The sequence below is a fragment of the Rhea pennata genome, chromosome 13, assembly GCF_028389875.1.
Source record: "Rhea pennata isolate bPtePen1 chromosome 13, bPtePen1.pri, whole genome shotgun sequence".
Classification (NCBI taxonomy): Eukaryota; Metazoa; Chordata; class Aves; order Rheiformes; family Rheidae; genus Rhea; species Rhea pennata.
In genome coordinates, this window is record NC_084675.1 from 24,414,761 (window position 1) to 24,441,215 (window position 26,455).

Consider the following 26,455-nt stretch of genomic DNA (forward strand, 5'->3'; position numbering starts at 1 on the left):
CTAAAATAAAATTTATGTTATGGTAGCACTTATTGGCCATAACCAGGCTTACCTGTTGTGCTAGGTTTTGCTCTGGCTCTGAGAAATTATAATTGCTGCCCTATAAGCCCTAAGCTGAAACAAAAGGCACAGCAGGTAATGAGACAAACAAGTGAATTCATGCATACATGCAGGAGTGAGAGAAGAACAAATGTTAGCAAGATGAGTGCTGTTCCTAGTTGGTAAGCAGGAGTGACTGTATCTGGAAATATGAATGTCAGTGCTGCAGTAACCTAAATCATGGGAGGAGACAGCACTTTACCTTCCCACTGTGATGCAAACCACCTTGAAGGCTTTATGTATTGAGGAAGTTGAGGCAGGGCGTGAGGAGGAACTTGGGAAAATTTTGACTCGGAACATTTTCACATTATAATAGATCCAGGAGACAATGTGGTAGCACGTGGTGGGGAAGTAATATCTGCCTCGCAGCCAGCTGGGGCATGCTTTATACTTGCTCTTCACCTCTTCTGCTTTGTGGCAGAAATTTGGTCTGGATGGATGTGTCTGAGCTCAGTGCAAACATAGGCTACACAGAGCGGTAGACGTGGTCTCCATCTCTTCCTGTGTTAGCAGCCGGGCCCTCTCCAACACAGGATGAACATGGGCCTCCTGCATGGAGGCAGGTGATGATGGTGGCAGGGTCAGCCGTGCTGCCGTATCTGGGAGAAACTTCCAGCTTACCCTACAGCCCTGAAGGCCTCAGTGTCCCTGTCCTCCTGGATTGTGGAGGCACCTGGAAATGCTGATGACCAGTAAGGCTTTATTTATCTCATGATGGGAAATGCAAAGCAGTCACACTGGCCAAAGAGGCCTGTTTCCACCGCAGCACAGCTTAAGTGCCAGCCTGGCACATGGGGACAGGAGAACACACTGCACTGTGCAAGCTCATGGCCGCTTCAGGAGCATGGAAGGTACCCAGGGGAGAGGAGTGCTACATGTCTCACCTTTATTCAGGGGGTAGTTAGACCTGTCTGGGTGGATTGCACAAAGGAGGAACTGCAGACAGAGCATGCTTTCATGCATGTTTTGAAATTAAGTCCTTTCTGTTTCAGATAGATCCTATCCCTGTCAGTGTACTTCCTGCAGGCTTCTACACCTGCCTGTTCTCATGTGTGAGTTGTCCACAGGCAACACAATGGCTCTGGGCACTTTCCAGCAATGAATCCCCTACTACCCAGAGTAGGGGATTAGTGCCAGAAACTTTGGGCAGATCTTTGAGTTGGCCTGGCATATTGCATTGTACCTCTTCTCATGGCAGACCTGCAGGATGAGTAGGGGTGGAGGGAATGGTGGCAGGAGTTAGTCTTTAAGGAGTTAGGCTAAGAAAGGAGCTAGGTGCCTATGTAGAGATGGATAGCCTCACGGGCCTTTTTAGCAAGATTGTCTATGATGCTATGATTATGGAGTAGGTACTGATAGTAGATACTTGAGTTTATTACGGTGCAGAATGACGTCCTCTGATATGTGCAGTTTTGCCATTGATAACAATAACTGTTTCCTGAGTCTATTAATTACTACAAATATTGTATTTAATAAATAAGCAACAGAAATGTAAGCTTACATTGTATTTTTTACAGCATTCTGGCATAAAAGTAATTGTAAATAGTGTTCACAGCCAGAAGTAACAACATGGAACTGTTGCATTCCCAACAAAAATTTTTTGTTCCGTCTTTCCTTCATAAAAATTGCCAGTAGCACATCTGCAGGAATGGTGTACACTTTTGTGTGTACTGACTCATTTCAATATGCAGCCATAAGGATCTCTTAAACTTTGATAAAGGTGAAGGCATGTTTTGTGATACATTAGAATAGCTTACTAATAAACAGTGTTTTTGTTACAGAAAAGTTGCAGCCCTACAATATTTGTGTCCTTTCCAAAGGCATGTCTTCCCTTGGCTGTCACAGTGTCACTGCTAGTATGGTAGTCTTCTAAAGCCTGCAGAGGGATCAGCAAGTTCCCCAGTTCACCACATCCTGCCTTCTTCATGACCCTGTGAAGCTCAACTTCCCCTGTCTGTCTCTGCAGGTCCCGTGCCACCGTGATGAAATCTAAAGGGGTGCAAGTGCTCGTGATTCTTGTAGTTCTGTCCTTTGGTCTGGTCCACTTCCGCTTCCTACCCTGCAGCAACAATGCCCCCATAGAAGAAAAACAATCTCCAGTCCACATCCTCATTCTCTCCTCCTGGAGGTCAGGATCTTCCTTCACTGGACAGATCTTCAGCCAGCACCCCAGCGTCTTCTACCTGATGGAGCCTGCATGGCATGTGTGGGTTACAATGTACCAGAGCAGTGCCAAAGTCTTGCACATGGCAGTGCGGGACTTAGTCAGGTCTGTCTTTCTGTGTGACATGTCTGTGTTTGATGCCTACATGTCTAATCAGAAGAAAAAATCTGATTTATTTCAGTGGGAGACAAGTCGGGCCTTGTGCTCCCCCCCTGCCTGTGACTCATTCAGCCGCAGTGACATAATAACTGCAGGCAATTGTAGGACAATCTGTGGCAAGTACCCATTTAGCAAGGTGGAGGAAGCTTGTAAAACCTACAGCCACATTGTCATCAAGGAGGTCCGATTCTTTGACCTGAAAGTTCTCTACCCGCTTCTCACTGATCCCTCTCTCAACCTCAAAATCATTCACTTAGTGCGTGATCCTCGTGCTGTGTTCAGGTCCCGGGAGAATACAATGGCTGACCTAACACGTGACAGTAACATTATTGTGGGGGCCCAGAAGACAAAGGGAGAAATGGGACCCTACAACACAATGCAGGAAATCTGTAAAAGCCATGTTGAGATTTACAAAGCAGGCAGCCAGACCATTCCCAGCTTCCTCAAAGACCGCTACCTGATGGTTCGCTATGAAGACATTGTCAGAGACCCACTAGCAAAGGCTGCTCAGATGTATAGGTTTGGAGAACTCCATTTCACAACCGAACTTCAGAAGTGGGTTCACAACATCACCCATGGGAAGGGGCAAGGGGTACAGGCCTTTGAGATTGGGTCCAGAGATGCAGCGAGTGTATCCCAGGCCTGGAGGAAGACCCTTCCGTTTCAGAAAATAGAAAAAGTGCAAAATGTGTGCAAGGATGCGATGGACTTATTGGGCTACCGGCTAGTTCAGTCTGAAGAAGAACAGAAAAATATGTCACTGGATCTTTTGTTTGCCCAGAACTCCTCTGAGTGACAAATTCTGAAGGTTGAAAAGCTGCTCTCTGCACCTGGTCTCTGAAGGCTGCAGTATGCAGAACCATTTACTAGAGCAAAAGAGGACAGAGGTGCATGCAGATGTACGTGTAAGTGAATGTGCATGTGTGGGCTGGGAAGGGACCAGTAACACAGGAATAGAGTGCTGTGAGGCCCTGACTACACTTAGAAGAGCTTGCCCAGCAAAGCAGCATCATGCTCCAAGGCCAGGCAAGTGCGTTATCTTGGAACAGCTCCTAGAGGCTCAGCTACAAGGCAGGCTGGAGTAATACAAGTCCATTTTCCAAATAAAGCCCAGGTTTTATGTGAGAGAGGAGGTATGTGCAGATGGGAGCAAATAAAATGCCCAAGGAGCAGGACCAGACAGTAGAACCTGAATCCTTCATAAGCCACAGCTCAATGCCAGTGAAACCACACAGAGCAGCTGCACTGCAAAAGAAGAGGAGATATAAGTGGAATCTGACCAAAGAGCACATTTCCTGGTCATTCTGCTACCACCAATGTCAGAAGAGACACAAGGATGACCAGATACTGGTTTCTGGAAAGATCCCTTTTTTAAAAATGGCTGATATTTCCAGCCCAGTTTTTCTTTTTCTCTGTTCCTGTGCATGAACATCCGGCATTAGTAGCAATTTTGGGAAAATTGTCTGTTCACTTACCATATAATGGGGAAAATAGAATAAACCTGCTATGGCTGAAAATAAAACCATTGTTAGTTTGGGTATGGGGATTCATTTCAGGGGCTATGTGAATTCATTTATTTTTCTACTGAAATAACCATGCCTTCTAGCGTTCAGCACTAGTGATTGTTCCTCCCCCTGCCCAGAAGATCTCACAGTCCACAGCTGAGACTGAGAAAAGTTTATGCTAAGCCTGAGAATTTAAGGACAGAGTAAGGACACAGATTCCATTGGTACAAATACTGGAAGTGGAAAGATATGTTCATTGCAGTGAGTTGAGGAAGCTGAAAGAAGAACAGAATAGAAGTTATTCTATTGAATTTATTTATTGAATTTGTTTAATAGATTTTGCTATTCTCCATCATCCACAATGGGAATATGTGGTTTGAAACTGAACAAAGTTACTTTTTTAATCTCTTCTCTCTAGTACTCCATAAGATGAGGGGGAAAATTTGTTATCGGACTTGGGAAATGAAAAGCCCACAAACATCTTCCACACCTACCACTTCCATGTGTAAATTGCAGATCCCCTTTAAGCTGCATCAGTTGAACAATGCATTCAGAATTACTTGCTCTAAACGCCTTCTGGGAGGCTGTTATGTGTGACTTTTTTTTTTTTTTTTTTTTTTTTTTTTTTTAGTAGATGCTTTCAAGATCATGCCCAATCATTCATTATTTTATTATTTAATTTTATGATTTGCTTACAGGGCAGTACTATGAATTGAAATGGAGCTTGTGTGACTATTTTCACAGACAAGTCTGTTCTGAAGTTTGTAGTCTGAAGGAGTCTGAAGTTTGAAGGAGTACCACTACCACTATTCCTCCTCAGCTTAGACAGTGCAAGGGATCCTATGAGACGGCTTCATCTGCTTTAGTGCAAAATTACCTAGTTTAGCTTCGGCTGCTGCTGAAGGTGGACCAAGCTGATATTACAACCTATTGGCTTCAGGAAGCTCACAGAAATCCTTTTGCTATTTCTGTTGTGGTGGCTTCGGTGATTTGTTGACCATCAGGGATGTGCAGAGGAGGGATGTGGTGGAAAACATGCTGACACAGAAGATGGGGAGTGGAGAGCAAACCTGAGGGAGGAGGCTAGGAAGGAGAGTGCTGCTTGGAGAGCAAGTCGAAGAGCACAGCTGGGTGAAGGGCAAAGGCTGTGGAAAGTTTGAGGGGGCCAGAGCAGGAAGGTGCAGGTGCAGGAGGGGTGGAAGCAGAACACACCATGGCATGGGGTGGAGGCCCTGCTGCAGGCAAGCTGGCTGACTGAGAGGAGCAGAAATGGGGGTTCGGAAAGTGGAGTTTCAGAGGTGAGAACACACACTGCATCTGGCAAAGCCTTTTTCTGGTGATGCTGGGCAAATGCAGACCTCAGAGGTGCTGGGCAGGTCCACAGTCCTTCGATGCATGTTAGAGAGGCAGCAGTTTAAGTGCATCTCTCGTGTCAGCACAGGAATCCTAAAGCTGAACTCAGCAAGGCCCCCATGCATCCAGCCTCTCCTTTGCAACCAGCCTCAGAGTCCATTTGCTGGTTGTTTTCAAGAGCTGGGAGGTGAGCCCTGGCCCTGCCCCGAGTGGCATCACAGGGCAGCTGCCAAGGGCAAGGATGCACACCAGGAGGTGACACAGACAAGCAGCAAATACATCTTTGCTCAGTCCAGAATTCTCCTAGCATGATGCTTGCTTGTAAAGTACACTTTCTTTTAATTTATTTTGCTTGGCATTTTATTGGGTTTTGGTTGGTTTCTGTATTGTTCTGTAGTTTTCCAAAACAATTTGTTGTGTCAAGAGGTCTGGCTACACCTCAGTTATCTTAATTTTTTTTTTCCTGTAAGTTTTTTCTGTCTTCGATTTTTTACAGTTGAGCATCCAATTGCAATGAAAGTGGGAGGTGGGTCTCCGGCTTGGTTAAAATAGTTTTATGAAAGCATGAAGTAGAATCATTTGTGTCTAAAATGTCACTGATACATCCCAAATTGACCCCTCCCTCAGTTCCTTAAAGCACCCTGCATGCAACAGGTCATTTAAATTAATTCAACTTGTCAGGCAAATTTACTCACTATAATCTATACGATTAATCAGAAGTAAATGACCACAGGCACATTATGAGCCTCTTTTCTCCGGGAGTTCAGAGAACAATGGCAATAGATCGTTCTAGCTCCTGCCGTGATCCACACATACTCTGGCACACTGTTGGCTGCTTCCGTTTGCCCATGTTCTCAGGTGCTCTGCCCCAGCCCTGGGAGGCTGGGCATTGCACACAGGACTCCGTGCCAGGGGTGAGAAACCTGACATTTCTCGCACTGTGCTGCAGCTCGGCCCTGCCTGTGCTCTGCAGCTGATACTGCCCCAGTGCTGGAATATCTCCACTACTTTGCAGACACAGCATGGCAGCTATTCTGAGGCTGGAGTGCATCATCAGGAGTGAGTCTCCATGCTGAAGATATGCATCCTTGGGAGCAAGTGGCCAAGGCAGGGCTGGGCACTGGAGATGAGCTGAGGAGGCTCTAGGCGGGAGGAGAGTGTCCAGATCTGCATCAAGCTGTGCCCCTTCTCCTCCCCTGCAGGCTTCCACTGCACAGTCCAGCTGTGGGATGCTGAGATGGTCAATGGACATCATGGACTCGCAGCTCTGGCTCCCAGTCCTCTCCTTCCCTGGCTGCCCTCAGCTGCCCCCCTGGCTGCAACCCTTTGCCCCAAGCCTCTGACCTCTGACTGTAGCCATCAGCTGCCCTCCTCATGCCAACGTAGCTCCAGTAGGGAGCACGCATATTAGGCCTGCTGGCTAGGAAGGCATTTGCTACCCACTGTAGAAAAATGACAATGTCTACCTGAAGGATGAGATCTCATTTGCATCTCATTAAAAAAGTTACAGTACCTTGTTTAAAAGAAAAATATAAACTGCTGGTTTTTAGAATTGGGGGATATAGTGACTATGTTCATGTTTGAAGGTGCATAGGCAAGAAACTGTATTCAGCCTCTCTGTGTGTGTTGAAAAGGTGTGGGAGAAGGATTCACCCTAACCAATTAGCAACCTCCAATAGCAGGAAGAAAGCCTTTCCAACAAATTCACAGCAGGTGAGGTGTTGGTTTTCATAGTGGAGACTTAATAAGGGTTTTGTTATGTGCTGATCCTGCTGAGTATTGTAGTTCAATAACCCTGCAGATACACCCTGAGCAGTTCTACTGATTAGCAAGAGAAAGTAGCTACCAGCTAACAAGTGGAATGAACTAATCATCAACCATCCCTAATTAAAAGCAAGCCCTGAGAGCACCAAGAGTGGCAGCCTTGAGGAGAAATGAGAGGGCTTCTCAGCCCAGCAGCAGTCCTCTAATAAGCTCTGCTGGGATAGGCAGGAGTGTCTGATGTCCTGCTTGTCTCTTTGGGGTAAGAGACCATCCTGCAGCAGCTGGGATGAGAGCTGTGGCTGTTGTACCACAGCACACTGCGGGTAGGGGAGGTTAGCTGCCCTGTGGCGCAAGGCAGCTGTAAGAACATGCTCGGTCAGTGGTGGGAGGGATGATATGGGCAGGAGGGAGGAGGATTATTTTAATTTTTGTTACAATTCAATATAATTATCGTTAATGATGTAGAATTCACAGTTCAGTGTTTTGTTGTGGCCTTTCTTTTATCCGTGAAGTTCTAGGCACACTCATGCCTTGTAAGAGCTAAGAGGGTGAAGTTGCCAGCTGGGAGAGTTTTCCAGGTTTCTAGGTGAAGGGCTGGATGTATGTTAAGAAATGTTTCAGAAGCAGCCCTTTGAAATTGAATCCGAAATTATTTTGTCACTAAGCAGTACCTAGTACATTGAATTATTCAGGTACACTAAGTCTGTGCCCCACAGAAACTAGATTTCTCGTATAGCTACAGATAGTTTCTTCAGCCACAGGGTCAGTAGCTATCCAAATTTCACCTTCAGCCATGCTTTTCCCTGAATGAAGCAATTTGCCCTGACTACCAAGACTAAAAACATCTGAAAGCAGCTGTGGATAGTTATGAGATGTCTGTTACCCAGGGACTTGGTTTCTTGCATTCATTTTAGAAACCACTAAGATAAGATTGCTCTAATTTTAAGGAGAAATCTTACTGTTTAAAACTTATTTTCCTAGTAACTGGAAAGACCTTAGGTGTGTTTTTCCTTATGTTTCTAAAGTCTGTTTTTCCACACAATAATCTGTAGAATTTGAATATGATTGACTTGCTTCTTAAGAAAACTCGTGCAAGCTTGGAGCAGGCACGCTGATGTAGAGCAGTATGACTCATACTGCAGCAGGGCAGAGCGGAGCTGCTGCACCTCTCAAAAAGTCCCTTTCAGTCAGAGCTGCACTCAACGCACTTGGTTAAAAGCATAGAGTCTCTTCTAACTGAAGACCTGCTGAATGGCTTCCTACTTCTGTTTCTGAGCAAACAGCATCTCTTCAGTACAGTACTAGTTATATTTCTATATTAACCAATCTTAGTTTGAGTAGCATAAGTTTTATTGTGAATACTTGTTTTTGGTAGGCTCCATCAATTGCTTGTCTTTAGCTGGACAAAAGTTTTCAGTGTTTCCAGTCACCCAATAAACAAATGACAAATTTGGGGGCTTAGAGGGGAATTTAGTGTACTATTTTGAAAATTACATAAGTTCAGTCAGAGGAAAAAAACAGAATCACTGATTTCAGCACAGCTTCCCTACATGCTGTTAGCAATGTTTCTCATTACAACAATTAGGAAGAGGTTGTTTTGGAAACACTAAAACTACAAACAATGTGGCCAGATGGAAACTTGAAGTTGTTATATTGTTAATGCAAGCAAAGATAATTTAAAATAATTTGAGAAAAAGGAAAAAAGAGCAAAAAAAAAAAAAAAAAAAAAAAAACCCAAACTTCCAAGACAGTGAGCATGACTGATGATAAAACTATGGCTACATACTTTGGCATATACATAATAGACTTCCATTATAATTATTTTTAGAAACATATGTAAAGTTTATGTTGTGCAAGTTCAGAATAACAAGCTCTGCTTTTACACTCTTTTAGTATAAGATGGATGTCACTAATCAAAGGGCAATTAAAAAATTAACTCTTTTGTAGTTTTGTCTGCTGCTTTTCAACTTGCTAACATTTGAACAGTATACACAATCAGTTCTTCACCAGTAGGAAATATTCTAGTTATGAATGGCCAGAATTCACCGATGTTGAACGTCAGCTAACTCAGAAAGAAAGCTATTGGAAATACCAAACCTAAGACATGGCTTGCAGACCCAGCAATGTATCCCTCTGGAATTGGCTTTAGCTCAGCTCTGAGGTGCACATTTCCCCTCTGCTTATCCTCCCAGGTTTAAAAAAAGTATTGCTGCTCCAGGCAGGGATACAAGGAAGAGACAGGTACACTCCTTGACCTGCAAAAATAGAGCTTCTGACATAAGAAGTACAAGATGCTTATATGGCCATGTGAAGATAAGGGAAGGCCTGCAACTGTGTTCATGGTAAGACAGAACAAAGATTTGGGGGGGGGGGGCGTGGAGGGGTTATGGGAGAAAGTGGAGCCAGAATACCCTGAAATAGAACTGTATGATGTGGTGCCATCCCTGGGCCCTGTTACTGGGAAGAGAGGTGGAATGAAGATACTTAAACCCATGCACCTGCATAAACAAGAGTGTATCGTTGGATAAACAGAGCTTTTCAAAAGTCCGGAACAGGTGGAAAAAGGGCCACCTTGAATAAGCTGAGCCCTCTGCATCATACATCTTTCAAGTTCCTACACCTAATGGGTGCACAGAGTGCATAGGGAAAAGTTCTGAGTTAAACAAGGCCTTTGCATAGTTCTGCAAAGGTTAAAGCATGATATTTGTACTCAGAATTTTGCATTGCAGGTGTAATTGCTCTGAAAAGGACAAGCTCACTCTTAAAGAAAGTGTCACTTAAAACCGGTAAAACACGGTAATACTAAAAAGCATAGTAAGTCTTACATTTGATATTTTCATGTTGCAGCCATTTATTGTGCACACCCTCTCACTTTGAATTCAGGAGCAGTTTTGGCTATGTGAACACTCTCACTGAACTGTGAGATTTGGCTGCAGAAGATGATGGAGCTTGTGCCATTGATCCTGGTCATCAGCAGTCCTTGCATTTCAAGCATAGCTGGTAAAGTTTCTAATTGTTTTAAATCTTACTTCCTTTACTATGTTCTCCTGGGCATTCTTGTTAAATACTTGTCTGATCTTCCGCAAAAAGTCCCAAGGAACCAGTCTGAGCAGCATGACTACACCAAATCATCCTCTCTTTCAGCAGGAATGATTTGTGCAGTCAGACACTCCATAGCCTAAACCAGAGTTTTGCCATGTATGTAGTTAACAATGGTCAACTCTCCAAGTAAGTCAGTTGGTGTTTCAGGACAGAAGTTTTCTGAACTGGAGTAGCAGTCATTATATCATTATCATTAGCTTTTAATGTAATTTGAACTGGCTTAATATTGGCTATATCCTAATTCAGACCTTTTTTTTAAGAGCATAACAATGCAATAAGCAAAGAACCTAAACCTAATTTTAGTAAAAACTTTAATTTTTGTGTTTATAAACCCATTTTATTTCACCAAAGAATGACTGAATTCCAGATTTACAGGAGTTACGATTAGTGTTCAGTTGTCATTTTGGGAGTGGTTATTCAAACAATCATAGAATCACAGAATGGTAAGGCTGGAAAATAATGTTAAAGTAGTGACCAGAGCATGGTATCAGTCTGTTTTTTTTCAGATTGTGACTATATTCTTGCAATGTTATTCTCTTTCTTAGCTGATGGATACCTAAACTCTGAGCATTTGTTAACTTGTACCTAGCTGTATCAGACTTGACACAGGGCACATACACCTGGTCGTGCCAACTGCACCCCATGGCCTGATGCAAGCATTACCTTTTTTTAGACTGAATAGGTTGGGGTGCTGCCATCTATAGAGATGCAAGTTGTGTGGGGGGGCTTATAATCAAGGTGTTTGAAATCATGAAGGCAGCCGCTAATTAATGTTGTTAAACAGATCCTGTAATACTAGCAGTGAAGAACACGTCCTGAAAAGGGTAGAGATCAGTTTAAAACACATAGGTACCTTCTGGAGCTTTCTGCTATGAAAGGTTATTGGGAATAATGCAGAAAGAATGCAGAAAGAAATTAGACAAGCTCTTGGACAACAGGTGCATATACATGTATGAAGGGAATGGGCAGGGATGTACCCTCTGACATCCTTTATATGATGACTGTGCTGCTACAGGGAAGTGCATCGCAGACAGTAGCCAAATAGCATACTCCTCACCAATGTCTTGAGATAAAACACCCAGCTAAAAGTAGCATTGACCTGATTCACACATTTTCTGAGGAAAAAAAATCATTCGATCCTAACTAGAAACTTTGCTGAACATTGCAAAAGGTATTCTTCCCTAGGAGGTGAAAGCTAATGTGGGAATCATTTGATGCTTTCGCTCTAAATCAAATCACTTTTGATTTAAGTGACTTCCTCCTAAACAATTGGGTGATAACTTAAGCCAGAGCTGACTGGTAGATTTAAAATTAAACCTGAAACAGTAAAACACCTGTGCTGCCTAACTGAAGGTAGGCTGTGCAAGTACTGTGCCAAACAAACCTGAAAAGCCTTATATTGAGAGGAGAACAAAGTAAATTTAATACAAAGATCATCTGGTTCCTTAAACCAAGTTTTGTTCTGTCCTGCGTCATCTCATGAATGAGTCTGCTTATTTGGACTATAAACACATTATCTATTTTTAATCATGAAAAATTACAGGGCATATGTCCTATTGGAGCCTTCGTGAAAAGTGATGCTATGCAATTCTACCGATAGTAAAACAATTTTTCCCATAGCGATTAGTGTAATAAGGGAGGGATGCATACAGGAACTTAAATATTTACAATTACAATATGCAGGAACTTCTGTATATTAAACTACCCTGTTTATATGTCAGTAACATTCCCCCCAAAATAGTGGAGTTTGGGGTCTTTTTGTTTGTTTGTTTGTTTTCCTAGAGGCTCTTTGGCATGTGACGCTTTCTTGTTAACACAGAAATTGAGATGGCTGCCTACTGTCCTGAGAAGGTAACTGACAGATCATTTGGGAGAGCAGGGTATTAGATGATCAGCCACAGAACTCTGAAGTGACAGACACACGACAAAGAGCAGGCTGCTTAATGCAGCTAAAGGCCAGAACACTGAATGTGGTTTTGTCACACTTTACTGCTCTCACCGTTCAATAGCCTTTCCATGAAGCAATGTACAGGTTGGACTGCCAACTGGTTTACATAGCAGATGTGTTATTTCACGTTTATCACTGAAAGCTTGCTTTATACTGAACAGGACCTTTCTCTCGTCAACATTTTTTTTACTTTAAAGTCTTCAGTATACTCAATGTTACAAAAAAAAATCACCCAAATACAAAATAGGTCCTTTATAAATATACATACATACATATATATATATGATACGGGCTTGTTCATTTTAAAGAACTTATGAGACTTCAGAATATTAAAATAAATTTTCCATCACATTTGTACTTGTAAAATTACTCTGCTTTTAAAGTTCTTGCCACAGTCCTAGATCAGTCATTTTCTACTATTTTGCTATCTAACTCTTCCTAAACGCTATTCTTCTTGCTACATTTTCAGCTCCGAATTTTGCTATTAGTTTACTTCTGGCATGTTCATCGTCTTTTTGCAATTCTAAATCATCCTCTCTGCTCCACACAGGGTATCCATCCAAGCGCTGTCCTGTCTGCAGGAAGTTTAAGGTAGTCTCTACTTCACCAGTGTTTTTCAGAAAGGCCTGTGTAACAGTGAGCAGGTCCATGCTGAACTTCTCCATGAAGTGCTGTATAGTTTTCACTACTTCTCCCACCGCACTGGAAGAAGAGCAAGTGCTTGTTGGTCTTTCTTCCCCTTGTAACTGAGTATCAGGGAGAACAGAGTCTTCCAGTCCTGTTTTCAAAGTAGATGCTATTTCTTCTGGGGACTTTCCCTCTCCATCTTCTGAAGCGAATTCTTCTGCAATGTCTGAGGTGTCACTTCCTGACTAAAAGTAAGAGCAATGGAGTTATCAGTCAGATACGGTATTTTCTGCAAAAATTCCTATATTACTGCTACCCAGCCATCTTCCCCTGTGACTCTAGGGTATAAAGGCACTCAGTAATTACTGGGTATAATAAAATTCAGTGGTTAAAATGAGACCATGTGTGTTCACAATGATATGTAAGACCACAGAAAAGCAGGAGCTATAAGGAAGGATTTAAACAAATTAACTACAAAAGGCAAAGAAAATGTTAATGTAATGGCAGGACCATTCCGTGCTTATGGGAGAAAGGATGATACCCATTTGCCAATACAGTGTTTAACATGTACTAGTGTGCAACGCTCTCAGATCGATTTCCTCAACTCAACCTCGGGCAGAGAATCAAACTGAAAATGGCTCCCGTTTCTCATCCCGCAGCGTGAGCGACGCGGCTCACGACTCGCACGAAGTTCCCGCTTGGCCGCAGCGGCAGAGGGCAACGACGGGAGTCAACGGCGCGTTAACGTACCGCGAAGCCCCCGGCGGCACCGCCGCGGCGCCCGCGCAGGCCCCGCTCTGCTGCTTACCTCGGTGCTTTCGAACTCCCGATTCGCTGCCGCGAAGATGCCCATTTCTGGGGCGGGCTCGCCGGGGGCGTCCGTCCGCCGGGGCTCTGCGGGGACACGCGGGCGTGGGCCGCAGGGCCGCGGCGGCCCCCGCGCCGCGGTTGGCGGCCGCCGCTCCCCGCCGCGCTCCCCACGGCCCCGCGCCGCGCTCCCCGCCGCGCTCCCCGCGGCTCCCCGCCGCTGGCTGCCCCCGCTCCCCGCCGCGCCGCTCCCGCCCCGCGGCCCCGATCCCCGCCGCGCTCACCGGCCGCGGGCCCGGCGCGCCGGGGGCGCAGGTGGCGCAGGTAGCGGTCGCGCATGGCCTGCCAGGAGTGCCGCGTCAGGCCGCCCCGCTCCAGCTCCTTCCAGAGCGCCGTGCCGCCCGCCCGCGCACCGCGCCGCCCGCGCACCGCCCGCAGCAGCGCCGCGTCCTCCGCCTCCGTGAAGGCGAGGCGGCCGCGCGGCGAGGCGGCGCGGGGCGCGGGCAGCACGGGCGGCAGGCGGTAGGGCTCCAGTGGCAGGCGCCGGTTGCGCTGCACGCACTCCGTCACGTACTCGGTGGAGACGGCGCCGCCGGGCGCCGCCTCGCCGGGCTGCGCCAGGAGCACGGCGCCCGGCTCCTGCACGCGGCACAGCCGGCCGCCGCCCGCCAGCACCAGCGGCGCCAGCCGCAGCTTAGCCAGCCCGGGCCGCACGTAGAAGCGCATGGGGCTGCCATCGTCCCAGAGGAACAGCGTCCGCGACAGCCCCGCAGCCGCCATCTCCACCCCGCCAGGCCCCGCCGCCGCCGCGCAGGCGCGGACGCGCCCCTAGCGCCGAGAAGATGGCGGCTGTGGTGGAGAGCGGCGTGGATGCTGCGGAGACTGAGTCGCGTCTTAGCAAAAAGTGAGGGCGGGACCGGGCCGGGCCGGGCGGGGGGCGTCCGTCCGACCCGGCGCGTGTCTCCAACGGTGACCCGCCGCCGCGCGCCATGCTGGGCCCTGTCGCCGCTCGGCTGCTGGGCCGCGCCTGGAGGGCTGCGCCCCGCTGGCCGCGGGCACTTCATGGCCAGAGCAGGTCGGTGCTTCGCGGTACGGGCCCGGCTCGCCTCTTTCCTCGCGAGGCCAGGGCCAGCGGGAAGGGCCTCGGGGCTCCTGTGGGCCGCCGGGGCCGGGCCGCCGGGGCCGGGCCGGGCCGGGCCGGGCCGGGCCGGGCCGCGCTGCGAGGCCGCCTGCTCTGCCCGGAGAGCTCGCTTTATCTCACTGGCCTGCGGGACTGCAGCGCCCTGATGTTCAGAGGGGGCTGCAGATCTGCAGGAACACAGGCATGCCTCCCCAAGGCATGTTTCCACAGTGGTTGTTTTGGGCTTTCTCTGAGTGTTTTTATTTCCCAGAGAATGAAATATCTTATTTTGATCCTAGGGGATCAAAGCTTCTATTTATTATACTAATCTAAATGTTATTTTGGCTTTTGGGTAGAATAACAGCAGGGTTACATATACACTGAGCTTTCAGCACAATCTTTCTGCTGAGTATTTCCGTATAGAAGTCTCAAAGTTACCTACTGCATCTAGTTTCTTCCTTTTTTTGCAGTGAGCTGAAGAGACGTTTAAAGGCGGAGAGAAAAATAGCTGAAAAAGAGGCAAAACAGAAAGAGCAAAATGAAAAGCATTCGGATAAGTCGTCTTTGTCACCTGACTCTGAGAATAATGTTGGCACTGATGAGGAAAGCTTGGATCCGAATGTAAGCATCTGCTCCCCTGCTTATTGCTGTTTTGAGAATAAATGTTGCTGACTTACGTTTAATTTTTAGTCCAATTGAACTAAAAGGTTAAAGGGGGAGAGACCTCCATCTTCCTAAATCAGAGCAGCTGTGTTTTAATTTTTAACTTGTATGTTCAGTCTCTAACAAAATCTGTTGGTTTGGTTTGTTTTTGGTGACAGCAATATTACAAGATCCGTAGCCATGCAGTCCAGCAACTGAAGGGCACCAACGAAGATCCTTACCCCCACAAATTCCACGTAGACTTATCTCTCTCAGATTTTATAGAGAAGTACAGTCACCTACAGCCAGGAGATCACTTGACTGACATTACAGTGAGAGTGGCAGGTAAAGATTATTCTGGGATATGGAAGGATGATCTGTTGCTTTAAGGCCAAGTCCTAGCTGCTTTTGGAGATGGGGTGGTCTTTTTTCTAATTCTGCTGATCCCTTGTTACTCAGTCATGAAGCTAAGTCTGTAGCAGTGTTTTGACTATTCAAGACAGGACCTTTCAGATTGAGTGGAGTATTAAAATATCCCTGACAAGTCGGAGATCAGATTATGATTCAGATTCAGGATACAAAGTTCATATGACCTTTTGTACAGTGGTATTCATTTTGAGGCTTTAACTGCTTCTCCTTGACAATTAGTGATTAATTCAGAGCTGACGATCCTTTGTCCAGATGACAGTACTGTGGCTTTTGCCCTGTATACTCTGTTAGGGACACATTTCCTGAAATCTGCATACTTCTGGTATTTAGGTCGAATCCACGCAAAGCGTGCCTCTGGAGGGAAACTGATCTTCTATGATCTTCGAGGTGAAGGAGTCAAGTTGCAGGTCATGGCAAATTCCAGGTAAGTAGAATTACGCTCACTAGCATTCTAAGCCAAACGACACTCTTAGATCTGGAGATCTACATTTGGGCATCCTGTTTCTTTAACACTTTAGCTAGGTTGTTCACCTAAGGATTGGCCTAGGCAGCCAGGTAGTGTTGTATTTAGGGTGTTGTGGTTGCCATCCCTCTTAGATATTTTTTAAAGGATTTGATCTGGGGAGACACTTGCTGAACACAGTTTGGAAAGTTGAACTTCAAACAAAACTGCTTAAATTTATTATAATTACAGGCTCTACAAGTCGGAGGAAGAATACTTCCGTATTAACAACAAGCTGCGTCGTGGGGACATTATTGGTGTACAGGGGAATCCTGGGAAAACAAAGAAAGGGGAACTAAGTATTATTCCTTATGAAATAACTTTGTTGTCTCCATGCCTGCACATGTTGCCTCATCTTCACTTTGGCCTCAAAGACAAGGTAGCTGTCACAGCTATTGCTCTTGGAGGTTGTTTGAGAGAAGGTCTGAATGGATGACCTTTTGTATTTGCTGATGGCATCATTTTGTTTAGGTGTTTCTAAAAGTATTTATCCTTTTCAGGAAACTAGGTATCGTCAGAGATACTTGGATTTAATTCTTAACGATTATGTGAGGCAGAAATTCATAACCCGTGCAAAGATCATTACATATATTCGGAGCTTTCTAGACGAGCTGGGCTTTCTGGAGGTAAGGCTTCATGGTTTGTTTTTCTCCATCTACCAGATACTTTTGGAGCCCCTCAGCTTCAGGGCTACCTCATTTTCAGGCTCATACCCAAAATGCGTTCAGAACTGAGAATAATGACCTCAGTGCAGCATATTTTACCAATTTTACATAGTGGTAGCTATTCCTTTGTTCTCCTTTTAGAGTTGAGGCTATTCCTGAGATGTTAGTATGTGATTCAGAGAACTTTTATTAAGGTAGCACTTTTTTCAGTAATTTAAGAGTGGAAATAACATCTTTGAAACTGCATTTTGCCACCGAGGTAAATGCAGGTGTTATTTCATGCAAGTAAAATTGATTCTATTTTAAGATCTGTTGGAGAGTAGTATATTAGAAAATAATACCAGCTGTGCTTTGTTGCATCCAAATTCTTCATTGAGATTTAGGTTATGATCTGTTTGCTAACTGTAATATAGTTTGTTTGCAAGTGTTTACCAACTGAGTCTGAACAAACTCCACTGGCAGTTATAAAGCAGTGGAAGGATGTGGCAGTCCAAACCTGTGCAGTGTCTTTACCATCTTAAATGGATCATACGTATATGGATATATTTCTTTGGTTTGTTTACTTTTTGAAACCAGTCTTAATCTAGTACTGAAAGATTTTATGGCTCCAGTTTAACTTGATCCAAAGGAACTGTAAGAGTCCTTCTCAATTTATATGAAGCGTGAACTTGTCATTGGAATAGCAAGGTAAGTTACTTAGGCTTGGTGAGCATGTTGGGAATAAGATACAAGGCAGAGGAGTGAGGGAACGGCCTACCATACGGCAGAGTGCAATTGGAAGATACATGAGCCGCATGTACAGCTACAGTGTTCCCCATAGCGTAGTATAGTGCCATGGTAGGGAGAAATACTAGCTTGGATTGGAAAAATACAGCTAAACTGAATTAGGTATTGTACTGTGCTCTTCAGCTTGTTATCATGGCTCATTGGTTTGGGTTCAGTTCCATGCTCCTGAGCTAAACTTGTTTTCTGAATCCAGCACTGTCTGGGATGCTGACTGCTTTTTGTTCTCTGCAGCTCAGCTTGTTATACAATGTGGACCTGTCTAGAGAATCACATTAATTCGGAACACTTTTCAGGGAGCTAGATGAATTCATATCATACAAAAGTTTCTTCTCTTTTTAAGGTCTAGATTCACTCTTGTTTTATCACTCATTGACTTCTGGTTTTGCCCTGACCTTTGTTCTTTCACAGGAGTCCTGAGTCTCCTCCTAATTCATAGAAGGCTTCCTATTCTGCATCATTATGAGTAGTTCTGTAGTGAATTGTGAAATAAATTCTAGCTGATGCCAGGATGAATTTTTCAAATGTAAGGAGAGGTAGCTTGAAGTTCTCTGTGCTAATGGTGGTGAAAGCCAAGCTGATTTGTCAGCAGAGCAGTTAAAACCAGGCAGCTCCTGCAGAATCAGTTAGAAAGTTATCCTCACTTGGGCAGAGGAAAGGAGCAGGTGGTTGTTCTGTTTGACCACCTCCACTGTTTGACCACGTCGACCAGCCCTCTTGAGTAGAGCAGATCATCATCCATCGTTTGCACTGTAAATCATTCTGCCGCTGTATTTTTCCGTCATTCATAGCTACTTTCTTTTTATTTTCTCTGTGTGCCTGGTAGGTGGTTCTTGCCCAGGGAATTTTAGTCTGTATTTGATATTGGCCTGGAGTCTGTTTCTTGTGTAGTTGATAGTGTATATTGTCTGAGCTATAACTGCACATCCTTTAAACGGACAAGGAAACAAGGTTTGTGTGAAAGTAAATTTGTAACAATGTTTTTGGAGCTGCAGCCTGCAGTAAATTGCCTCTTTTTTTAACCTGAATTTGTGTATCTTTTCATAAATTAGTTCAGTTGGGTTCTAGAATTCCATGTATTTATACATGTATATATACATACACACAAAATAAGCAAATACTCGTTTTTATTTGAAGTGAACATGTCCTTATATTGCATACATTCCCCTCTCCCCCAAATACTTTTGAGTGCTCTACATTTAAAGACATTAAATTAATTACTTTTTGTTACAAAAGCAGTATTATTTAAGTTGCTCAGATTTTGCAAAGGCTTGCAGTAGTCACAGCATTTCATTTCTTTCAGTGTTATTATTCTTTTTTGTTGAGACTATCGTAAAGAATTTAAAATGTGAGCAATGATTTGGAAAAGGTGTTAAGAAAGACTGGTATTTCCTGTAAGTCTTATGAAACAGCTTTCTATTTTACTGAGTGGATTTTCTGCAATATAGGTAGATAGTTCTGTGACAATGCCATAATCTAGGTCTTGGCTTATTACCCAATAGGTTCACATCTATAACAAATAAGAGTGATTTTTGATAGCAGCAAATAGTTTAAGCTACTTGTCTTTATTGACTGCATGGGAGGAGTGCTCTTTATTTCAGAATCATTTTCATATACTGGAATGTCTAATAATAAGTGAAATAAGAGTTTTTTTTTCTTCCAAGCCAGCTGTGGTTTGTTGTTTGTTTTACAAAGTTCTGCTGTGGAAACAGAAATATCCTAAGGACTAAAGGACAGCGTGCGATTGAGTTAGGAACCTGGTAATATTTATGCCAGCATTACATTCATTTTTGTTATTGTTGTTATTTTTCAGATTGAAACTCCTATGATGAATCTAATTCCAGGTGGGGCTGTGGCTAAACCTTTCATCACATACCACAATGAGCTGGATATGAATTTATATATGAGAATTGCTCCAGAGCTTTATCACAAGGTAAAATACAAGCCCCTCATGGCCAAGCTCTATATTCTCCAATCTGTTCTTTCTCATTCTAAAGAAGAAAATATAACTTAAGTAAGGATTATTCTTGAAGAATAATTGACTCATTAGTTTGGAGAAAAACAAATGTGTCTTGAATGAGATTCAGTATGTCCTGTTGTCATTTCCTCAGTTATATTTGTCTGAGCTTTCTTTTGTTCTTTTGAAAAGGTTAGTCTTTTTACTAGAATTTCCTCTTGTTTAGATGTTGGTGGTTGGAGGCATGGACAGAGTATACGAAATTGGGCGTCAGTTCCGCAATGAAGGAATTGATTTGACTCACAATCCTGAGTTTACAACTTGTGAATTCTATATGGCTTATGCAGACTATCATGACCTGATGGAAATTACGGAGAAGATGCTTTCAGGTGACATATGCGATATTAAGTAAATTAAAAAAAAAAAAAGAAAAAGAAACGAAAAGAAATAAATGAAAAAAAAAGAGCGAGCAAGTAAGAATTTTCAAGAGGAATTGCATGTTATGTGGCTTGGTGTCGTTTTCTAAACTTCAGTTTCTTCTTCTAGGAATGGTGAAGCATGTTACTGGAAGTTACAAGATTACTTATCATCCAGATGGTCAAGATGGACAGGCCTATGAGATAGATTTTACTCCTCCCTTTCGGCGAGTTAGCATGGTGTATGAACTGGAAAAGGTTCTGGGAGTGAAATTTCCATCAGCCGACTGTTTTGAAACTGAAGGTTAGATGATGGAAATGAATATGCTTTAATTCCTCCTTAACATGAGGAGGGCAAATACCTCAGGTTCTCCATCTGCAGTCTATCAGCTATTCTTTTGAGGTGGTGGTAATACGTGAATTTGCTTTTCTCTGATTCTGTCTGTTATCTGGGATTCCAGAAAGAAGTCTTTGTGCTTTGCAGTCTTTGGCAAGATCTGACTCTTGCTTCTCCCTTTCTTGAGTATGTATGATGCTGTTGTAGTTACCCAGAAGATAACATTTGTAGAGCTCTTGTTGAAGAGACTCAGTTTTTTATTTCTCGTTTCTTCTGTCCTTAGTACAGTTTAGTCTCCATGCCTGTGATTGTAGGATAAGATCATTTTGGTCAGTCTTCAAAATGTGTGTATCTCCTGTTTTATCCTTGGAATCTAGAGCCATAAGGAAACAAGTTCATATGATTTTTAGTGATTTTGTGCAAAAATTTTAGAAATTTTAGCAGTCATGATGTGGGATTATGTATAACTGTTGCCCAAGTCTCTGAAATCTGAAACAGCTTATATTTTAGTGTAAATTGATAGAAACAATATTTTCTAGATTGAAACTGATATTTGAACTAACCTTTTTCCACAATGTATACTATTAAAATCTTCAGAATCACCCTAAGACATGTTGAAGGATGCAGAAATAAAAGACGTGGCTGCCTCGGTGGCTTTTCTAATTTCTGTCTACAACAATTTCAGAAACTCGCAGGTTCTTTGATGACCTTTGTGTGGAGAGAAATGTTGACTGTCCACCTCCCAGGACAACAGCCAGGCTTCTTGACAAGGTAAGTAAAGGTGGTGTTTTCATAATCTTAAGGTCTTTGGAGATCTATCTGTACGAATACAAGCCCATACAGACCAAAAGCTTAGCTGCATGTGAAAAACACGCTGAAACGCATTTAAACTCTTTCTGTATCAAAGGGAGAAAACTTGCTGTGTCAAAATCTTTTCCCTGTTGTCTACAATAGAATGTAGTGATACGTGCTGATACCTGCTTAGTGCCTTTAGAGGATTTTAGTTTGATAACTAGACTCTTCTGCCTAAGATGGGTCTGTTCACTTCATCTCGTGTTTTGACAGTGAGATCTGTGCATTTGTATGTACCTTACCAAACTGGTAGGCTTACCACTTAATACTCATATCAACTGTATTAAGTCCTTTGTCCTTTTCTTTTGACCCAAAATACCACCTGGCAGCTGGGTTTTTGCTGCTTTTTCTATTGGCTTTTGTCACAATGTCCAAAGTAAAATTTATTCTTTCTAATACAATTTGTGTTATGTCATTTTTCTTGTCCAGCTTAGATGCACATTCTCTCTTAATGAAGACACTATTGTGATTAGGCATTATTAGTTGGAAAACTTTTCACTTCTAAAGTACCTTTTTCAGTACTGAAGGGAGGAAAGTAGGATGTTTGGGGTGGGCAACGCTATTAAAGTGTCATTGTACTCTATCTATGTGTTCTATTTTGTTTTCACAGTTAGTTGGTGAATTTCTGGAAGTCACTTGTATCAACCCAACATTCATCTGTGACCATCCACAGATCATGAGTCCTCTAGCCAAATGGTAAGGCTATAAGACACAGTCATGATATAACTCACTTTAACCCCTCTACTCTTACTTCATAAAAAAGGTCCCATATGTGAAAATGGAGATTTTGATGCTGTAAAATGGTTTGTCAATTCCACCAACAACTCAGACAGATACTAGTTCCCTAGCTGTGAAACACATCTTGCAGAGAAGTGCACCAATGCTCAGTAGTGGGAAGTGCTGACAGCTGTTACTGCCGATGTGGACCATCCTCTTGAAGTAATGTATGTTTGCTTTTGCTTCTGTAAAGCTGTTTTTTAAGGTGTGGTTGATTTGTCTTCTTCATACAGGCATCGCTCTCATCCAGGACTGACGGAACGCTTTGAACTCTTTGTGATGAAGAAGGAAGTGTGCAATGCGTACACAGAACTGAATGATCCTTTCCGGCAGCGGCAGCTTTTTGAGGATCAAGCCAAGGTAGGGTGTGTGGATGATAGTGATTCAACAATTCAGGCATGTAAGCAAATAATATTTGCTATGTCTATTCCACATCTGTCGTTAGTCCCTACTGCTGAAAATGGCTGTTAATAATTTGAGCAAATGTTTCTCACTTAAGTGGAAGCCTGTCATTGAGACTTACTAGGTTTTAAAAGTTAATTCCTTTTGAAGAATTTCTCTGAGTTTTTTTTTTTTTTTTATTACTATTATTTTTTTTAAAAAAAGTCTAAACTCCACGGTTGGTTAAATTTTTAGTAGCAATACCATGTTTTGGAACATTTCTCCCTTTTAAACTACTTGAAGTGCCAGTCTGAAAAAAATCAGATATGCAAAATGTTTCCTGTCATCTTCAGGTTGACAGTGAATTATTTTTCCACAATTAAGCTATTAAATAACCATACAACATTGTACTCTCTCATTTATTAAATGAATTTTTGTCCAGTTAGAGTTTTAATGATGCATAAGAAATAATCTGATTTCTAGACCTGAGCTATTATTATTTTAAAGTGGTTCACAGAATAGCCCTGCAGACTCTTTGAAAATTATTCAGCCTGCAAATTTATATGACTCAGTTTCTGTAGGTAAGCCTAAGAAAAGAGGGACTCAGTCCAATTTTGTTATATTAACTATGTATGCACCACATGTACCCATTTAAAGGAGGTTAGATGATGCCATCTGCAGAAACAGAGTTCATGTTCTTTCTAATACGTATATGGCTTCTTACTATCTGAGACGATTAAACGGTCAAAATCAGGAAAATTAGGTGTATTAACTAATTTACTTGTCAGGAAATTTCAAAATGTTCAGTCAGCATGAAATAATATTTTAGGTATCTTTCTCCTTTGGTCTGTGTGTGTGCATGTATGTCCGTATATATATATTATATATATATATATATATATATATGTATATATGTTTGCTGCTATTCTCTTACATGCTTATGATCAGAGTTTGCAGATACATGATTATGGGTATTGAATGAAAATTTGCCTGAAAAATTAACGTTAAGTTGGAAACTGATATGAATGGTGGCAGTTCACATTTCAGTATTTCAGACTCAAGCATAAAAATTTCTTTATTTAGCAGTCTTTATTGAAATTGCCTGAGCAAAAATGTTTTTTACACTTGATGCTTTCTAAATGTGAGAGGGTGGGCTCATTTGTATTTTTATTACTATCACTTTCACCACTTGGAGGCTGTCACTGTCAAATTATGTAAGAAGTATGAATTACCATCTCAGTATTGTTTTTTCTGATCTTTTTACTTGAGGAAAAAAGATACCTAAACTTTGTTTCATGGAGCAATTACTGATGATTCACGTGATTTGGTCCGTATTTGTTTCTGTAAGCATTAAGGGAGGAGGATTGCAGGCAATAAAGAACCTCAGAAGCCTTTGACAGCAATGTATTTACTTTCACTGTGGTCTGCTGTCACACAGGTTGTTGAAGTCCAAAGACATATGACCCTGGAGATAGCTTTTACCAAAATGAAAGGGTTGGACCTTTGCCTAGAAAGGAAACTCCTAGATAAGAAAGAAATTGATATAGCAGGCATAGATGGGAAAGTTTAAATAGAATACATGGAAAACTGCAGATTAGATACAGAGCAAGAAGAGGGTTTGCCAGCCTAGAGTTACTGTTGGAATAACCCATACAAGTGGCCTCCAGAATTCTTCAGGTGGTGAGATTCTCTAATCTGTTATTTGCTTAAGTGGCTGTATAGAAGAGTCTTGGTTTTATCAGTTACCTGGCTCCTACAAGTATAAATATTCATCCTTTTTTTTGTAGACATTAGTAGAAGTAGTAGTATTTCTGTCTCTGTATGAACCCTTTTAAAATGCTTATTTTCTTATTCAGGCAAAAGCTGCAGGTGACAATGAAGCCATGTTTATTGATGAGAACTTTTGTGTCGCGCTGGAGTATGGTCTTCCTCCTACAGCTGGCTGGGGCATGGGGATTGATCGCATCACCATGTTCCTTACAGATTCCAGTAACATCAAGGTAAATGGTAGAACTAGTAGCACATACTAGTGGTTTTGTCAGAGAACTGAAACGAGATTCTGCAAAGTAGGCCGCATCTGTAACAAAACAAAAATATCAGATACTAGAGCTGTCAAAATTTTTAAGGCTAAGAATTCCACCTCAGAAAAGCTCTTATTTGTTGCACTTGTTGGGAACTGTCAGCAGATTCTACGGCTGCCACATGGATGGCAGTCATGTACCTCGCTGGGTACGCTATGCACGAGTTGAGCTCTCTGCAGTAGCATGTCTGCTGCACAGCGAGGTACCGCATGAGGCCGTGCTCACCCCCGGGGGGCTCTTGCACCCTGCGGGGCCATGTTTGCTCCCTGGGGCTTTTGCTCCCTGGGTTGCAAGAGTGGTGGGGTGGACCTGGTGCCTGCTGATAGTGTCCCTCTTCGCAGGAGGTGCTGCTCTTCCCCGCCATGAAGCCAGAGGACACCAAGAAGGAGGCGCAGCGCGACCCGCCCGCCGAGGGCACCTCTGTGTGACGGCCGGGAATAAACGCAGCGCGTTCTGCCGCCCGCCTGTTTCCGTGTCTCTGTGCGCCTGCGCCGGAACTACCGCTCCCGGCGGCCCCCGCGCGCCCTACGGCGCCCGGCTTCCGGCGCGGCCTGCCGAGGAGCGGGCGGCCGTCAGCGCGGGGGTAGGGCTGGTGCCGGGGCGCAGCGAAGTGCGGAGGGAGGGAGGAGGAGACCGGAGTGGGGGCGCGGGGCGATCCCCCCGTCGAGGCAGCCCTGGGGGGCAGAGCGGAGGGTCACCGGGGGGAGAGGGGAGCCGAGGCTGCCCGGGGGGGAGGGGCTGCGGACACCCGAAAGCCCCAGTGACGCCAGGTGGCGCAGGCCTCCTTCCCAGCGGGGCTGTGCAGGGTGGCTGTGTGTAGTGGGACCCTGGGGAGCACAGCGAGCCTTTCCACTGCTGGCTTCCACGGGTTCTGGCACTGTTGCTGCTTTTAGCAATTTGGGAAAAAGAAAAAAACGTTTTTCATTCATATGGTATAGTTCTGATAAATAATCCTGCAAGGGATGGTGGAATTGCGCTTGGACATTGGAATCTGGTACAGGAATGTGTCATGTGGAACAGGAAGGTAGGATTTGAAGGGACTGGGGACATTAATCTGTGTGGTAATGGCATTTAATTACGTTCAGAAACTGCCCTTGCTTCAGGAGTGATGTGGTCAGCTGATGAAATTGCTGAGCTGTGTTACGTACATTATAGTACCAGACTTCCTAAGCAGGGGAAACCAGATCCGAACAGGGAATGGACTTTACTGGCAGCTGTTGTCAAAGTGGAGTCAGCAACTCAGAGAGAGATTCATGCTAGTCCGGGAAACCCGAAGGGTAAGAGGAGTTGTATTTTGTCAGCAGCAGATCTCTCCTTGACATACCACCCCCCCCCCCAAGGCTGCAAGATACCTTTAAAATATATATATATACACACACACACATACACATATATATATCCTGTCTTATTTCTCTCCTTTTCCAAATAATTTGCAGTCTGTGGTTATAACAGCTTTTTGCAGCTGCTTTGTGAAAAGAGATGATCATAGTAAAATCTTTTTCTTCTCAGACTCCAAGAAGGTAAAAGCTTGCGTTTGGCTGCTCAGTAAGTGGTGAAAACCTAGGCTGGACGTGAATTTCTAATGCAGAAGTGTGTTCAGATGTTGTTCATTGGAATCCTAGAGAACTCTCATTTCAATTGTCTTTAACAGACTACATTAATGTGTGCTTGTGTTAATTTTCCCATCATTTTCTTTTTGCCTAATTGATATTTCCATATTGTGGTGCAGATCATATCTTGTGCTGCTTTCCTGCTGTTTTACCTCTTTGAGGAATCCTCTGTCAGTGTTCACTAGCTGCCTGATATATGATGTCTCTGTTAGCATTCCTGCCACGGAAAGTTAGACTCCTTAGCACTGCTGCTGCACCCACTATGTTCAGTTCTCCAGCTGATACTACGTCTCCTGTCTGGAATGTGTCTCAGTGCCTGTTTCGCTGTACCTTGCCTCCTACGCCATAATCTATGTGCTTTCTTACCAAGATGGC

At 43.7% G+C, this 26,455-nt stretch overlaps 5 protein-coding genes across 13 annotated transcripts in view; 4 read left to right on the forward strand and 1 right to left on the reverse strand.

Annotated features, from left to right (window-relative positions):
* Positions 1-9,930, forward strand: part of TAT (tyrosine aminotransferase) — a 38,308-nt gene extending 28,378 nt beyond the window's left edge. Inside the window, exons 12-13 of one of the 2 annotated variants that reach the window (XR_009959812.1) lie at positions 9,237-9,386; positions 9,892-9,930. The gene's annotated coding sequence lies outside the window, so the exon portion shown is untranslated. Of the gene's footprint in view, positions 1-2,065; positions 2,156-9,236; positions 9,387-9,891 lie in introns of those variants that run through there. The other variant, XM_062586624.1, reaches the window with a different exon arrangement.
* Positions 1,389-3,218, forward strand: CHST4 (carbohydrate sulfotransferase 4). Its single transcript, XM_062586876.1, has 2 exons — positions 1,389-1,444; positions 2,066-3,218. The coding sequence occupies exons 1-2, from the start codon at positions 1,389-1,391 to the stop codon at positions 3,216-3,218; spliced, it is 1,209 nt and encodes a 402-aa protein (XP_062442860.1).
* A 1,610-nt stretch (positions 9,931-11,540) lies between the features above and the next one.
* On the reverse strand, positions 11,541-14,344 carry TERF2IP (TERF2 interacting protein). Its single transcript, XM_062586625.1, has 3 exons — positions 13,813-14,344; positions 13,530-13,615; positions 11,541-12,966 (listed from the first exon to the last, which is right to left on the reverse strand). The coding sequence occupies exons 1-3, from the start codon at positions 14,306-14,308 to the stop codon at positions 12,523-12,525; spliced, it is 1,026 nt and encodes a 341-aa protein (XP_062442609.1). The 5' UTR covers positions 14,309-14,344; the 3' UTR covers positions 11,541-12,522.
* Positions 14,242-24,931, forward strand: KARS1 (lysyl-tRNA synthetase 1). 2 transcript variants are annotated; one of them, XM_062586617.1, is made up of 14 exons: positions 14,242-14,432; positions 15,119-15,269; positions 15,470-15,635; positions 16,050-16,143; positions 16,414-16,600; positions 16,722-16,847; positions 19,483-19,602; positions 19,853-20,015; positions 20,173-20,346; positions 21,065-21,150; positions 21,842-21,927; positions 22,242-22,368; positions 24,246-24,389; positions 24,812-24,931. In XM_062586617.1, exons 1-14 carry the CDS (start codon positions 14,371-14,373, stop codon positions 24,896-24,898), a joined length of 1,773 nt encoding a protein of 590 aa, XP_062442601.1. In that variant the 5' UTR covers positions 14,242-14,370; the 3' UTR covers positions 24,899-24,931. The 2 variants fall into 2 exon arrangements, with proteins under 2 accessions (XP_062442601.1, XP_062442600.1); XM_062586616.1 differs by lacking the exon at positions 14,242-14,432 and adding an exon at positions 14,448-14,603.
* Positions 24,932-24,975: 44 nt separating this feature from the next.
* The window catches only part of ADAT1 (adenosine deaminase tRNA specific 1), a 32,334-nt gene continuing 30,854 nt past the window's right edge, over positions 24,976-26,455 (forward strand). For 2 of the 7 annotated variants that reach the window (XR_009959811.1, XM_062586620.1), the window contains exon 1: positions 25,502-25,747. Coding sequence is in view for 6 of the 7 variants with exons in the window: in XM_062586620.1 (XP_062442604.1) it covers positions 25,579-25,747 (169 nt within the window). In the remaining variant the exon portion in view is untranslated. The other 5 variants (XM_062586622.1, XM_062586618.1, XM_062586619.1 and 2 more) reach the window with 5 other exon arrangements.

What these genes read in the sequence shown, in the direction of transcription:
- CHST4 (XM_062586876.1), top strand. Translation starts at nt 1,389, where the DNA reads ATGGATAGCCTCACGGGCCTTTTTAGCAAGATTGTCTATGATGCTATG. An exon ending in TATGATGCTATGATTATGGA is followed by an intron (nt 1,445 to 2,065) that starts GTAGGTACTGAT and finishes CTGTCTCTGCAG; the next exon opens with GTCCCGTGCCACCGTGATGA.
- TERF2IP (XM_062586625.1), bottom strand. Translation starts at nt 14,308, where the DNA reads ATGGCGGCTGCGGGGCTGTCGCGGACGCTGTTCCTCTGGGACGATGGC. An exon ending in GCGCGCCGGGCCCGCGGCCG is followed by an intron (nt 13,616 to 13,812) that starts GTGAGCGCGGCG and finishes GTGTCCCCGCAG; the next exon opens with AGCCCCGGCGGACGGACGCC. An exon ending in GGGAGTTCGAAAGCACCGAG is followed by an intron (nt 12,967 to 13,529) that starts GTAAGCAGCAGA and finishes TCTTACTTTTAG; the next exon opens with TCAGGAAGTGACACCTCAGA.
- KARS1 (XM_062586616.1), top strand. Translation starts at nt 14,518, where the DNA reads ATGCTGGGCCCTGTCGCCGCTCGGCTGCTGGGCCGCGCCTGGAGGGCT. An exon ending in TACGGAGAAGATGCTTTCAG is followed by an intron (nt 20,016 to 20,172) that starts GTGACATATGCG and finishes TTCTTCTTCTAG; the next exon opens with GAATGGTGAAGCATGTTACT. An exon ending in TTTTTGAGGATCAAGCCAAG is followed by an intron (nt 22,369 to 24,245) that starts GTAGGGTGTGTG and finishes TTTCTTATTCAG; the next exon opens with GCAAAAGCTGCAGGTGACAA.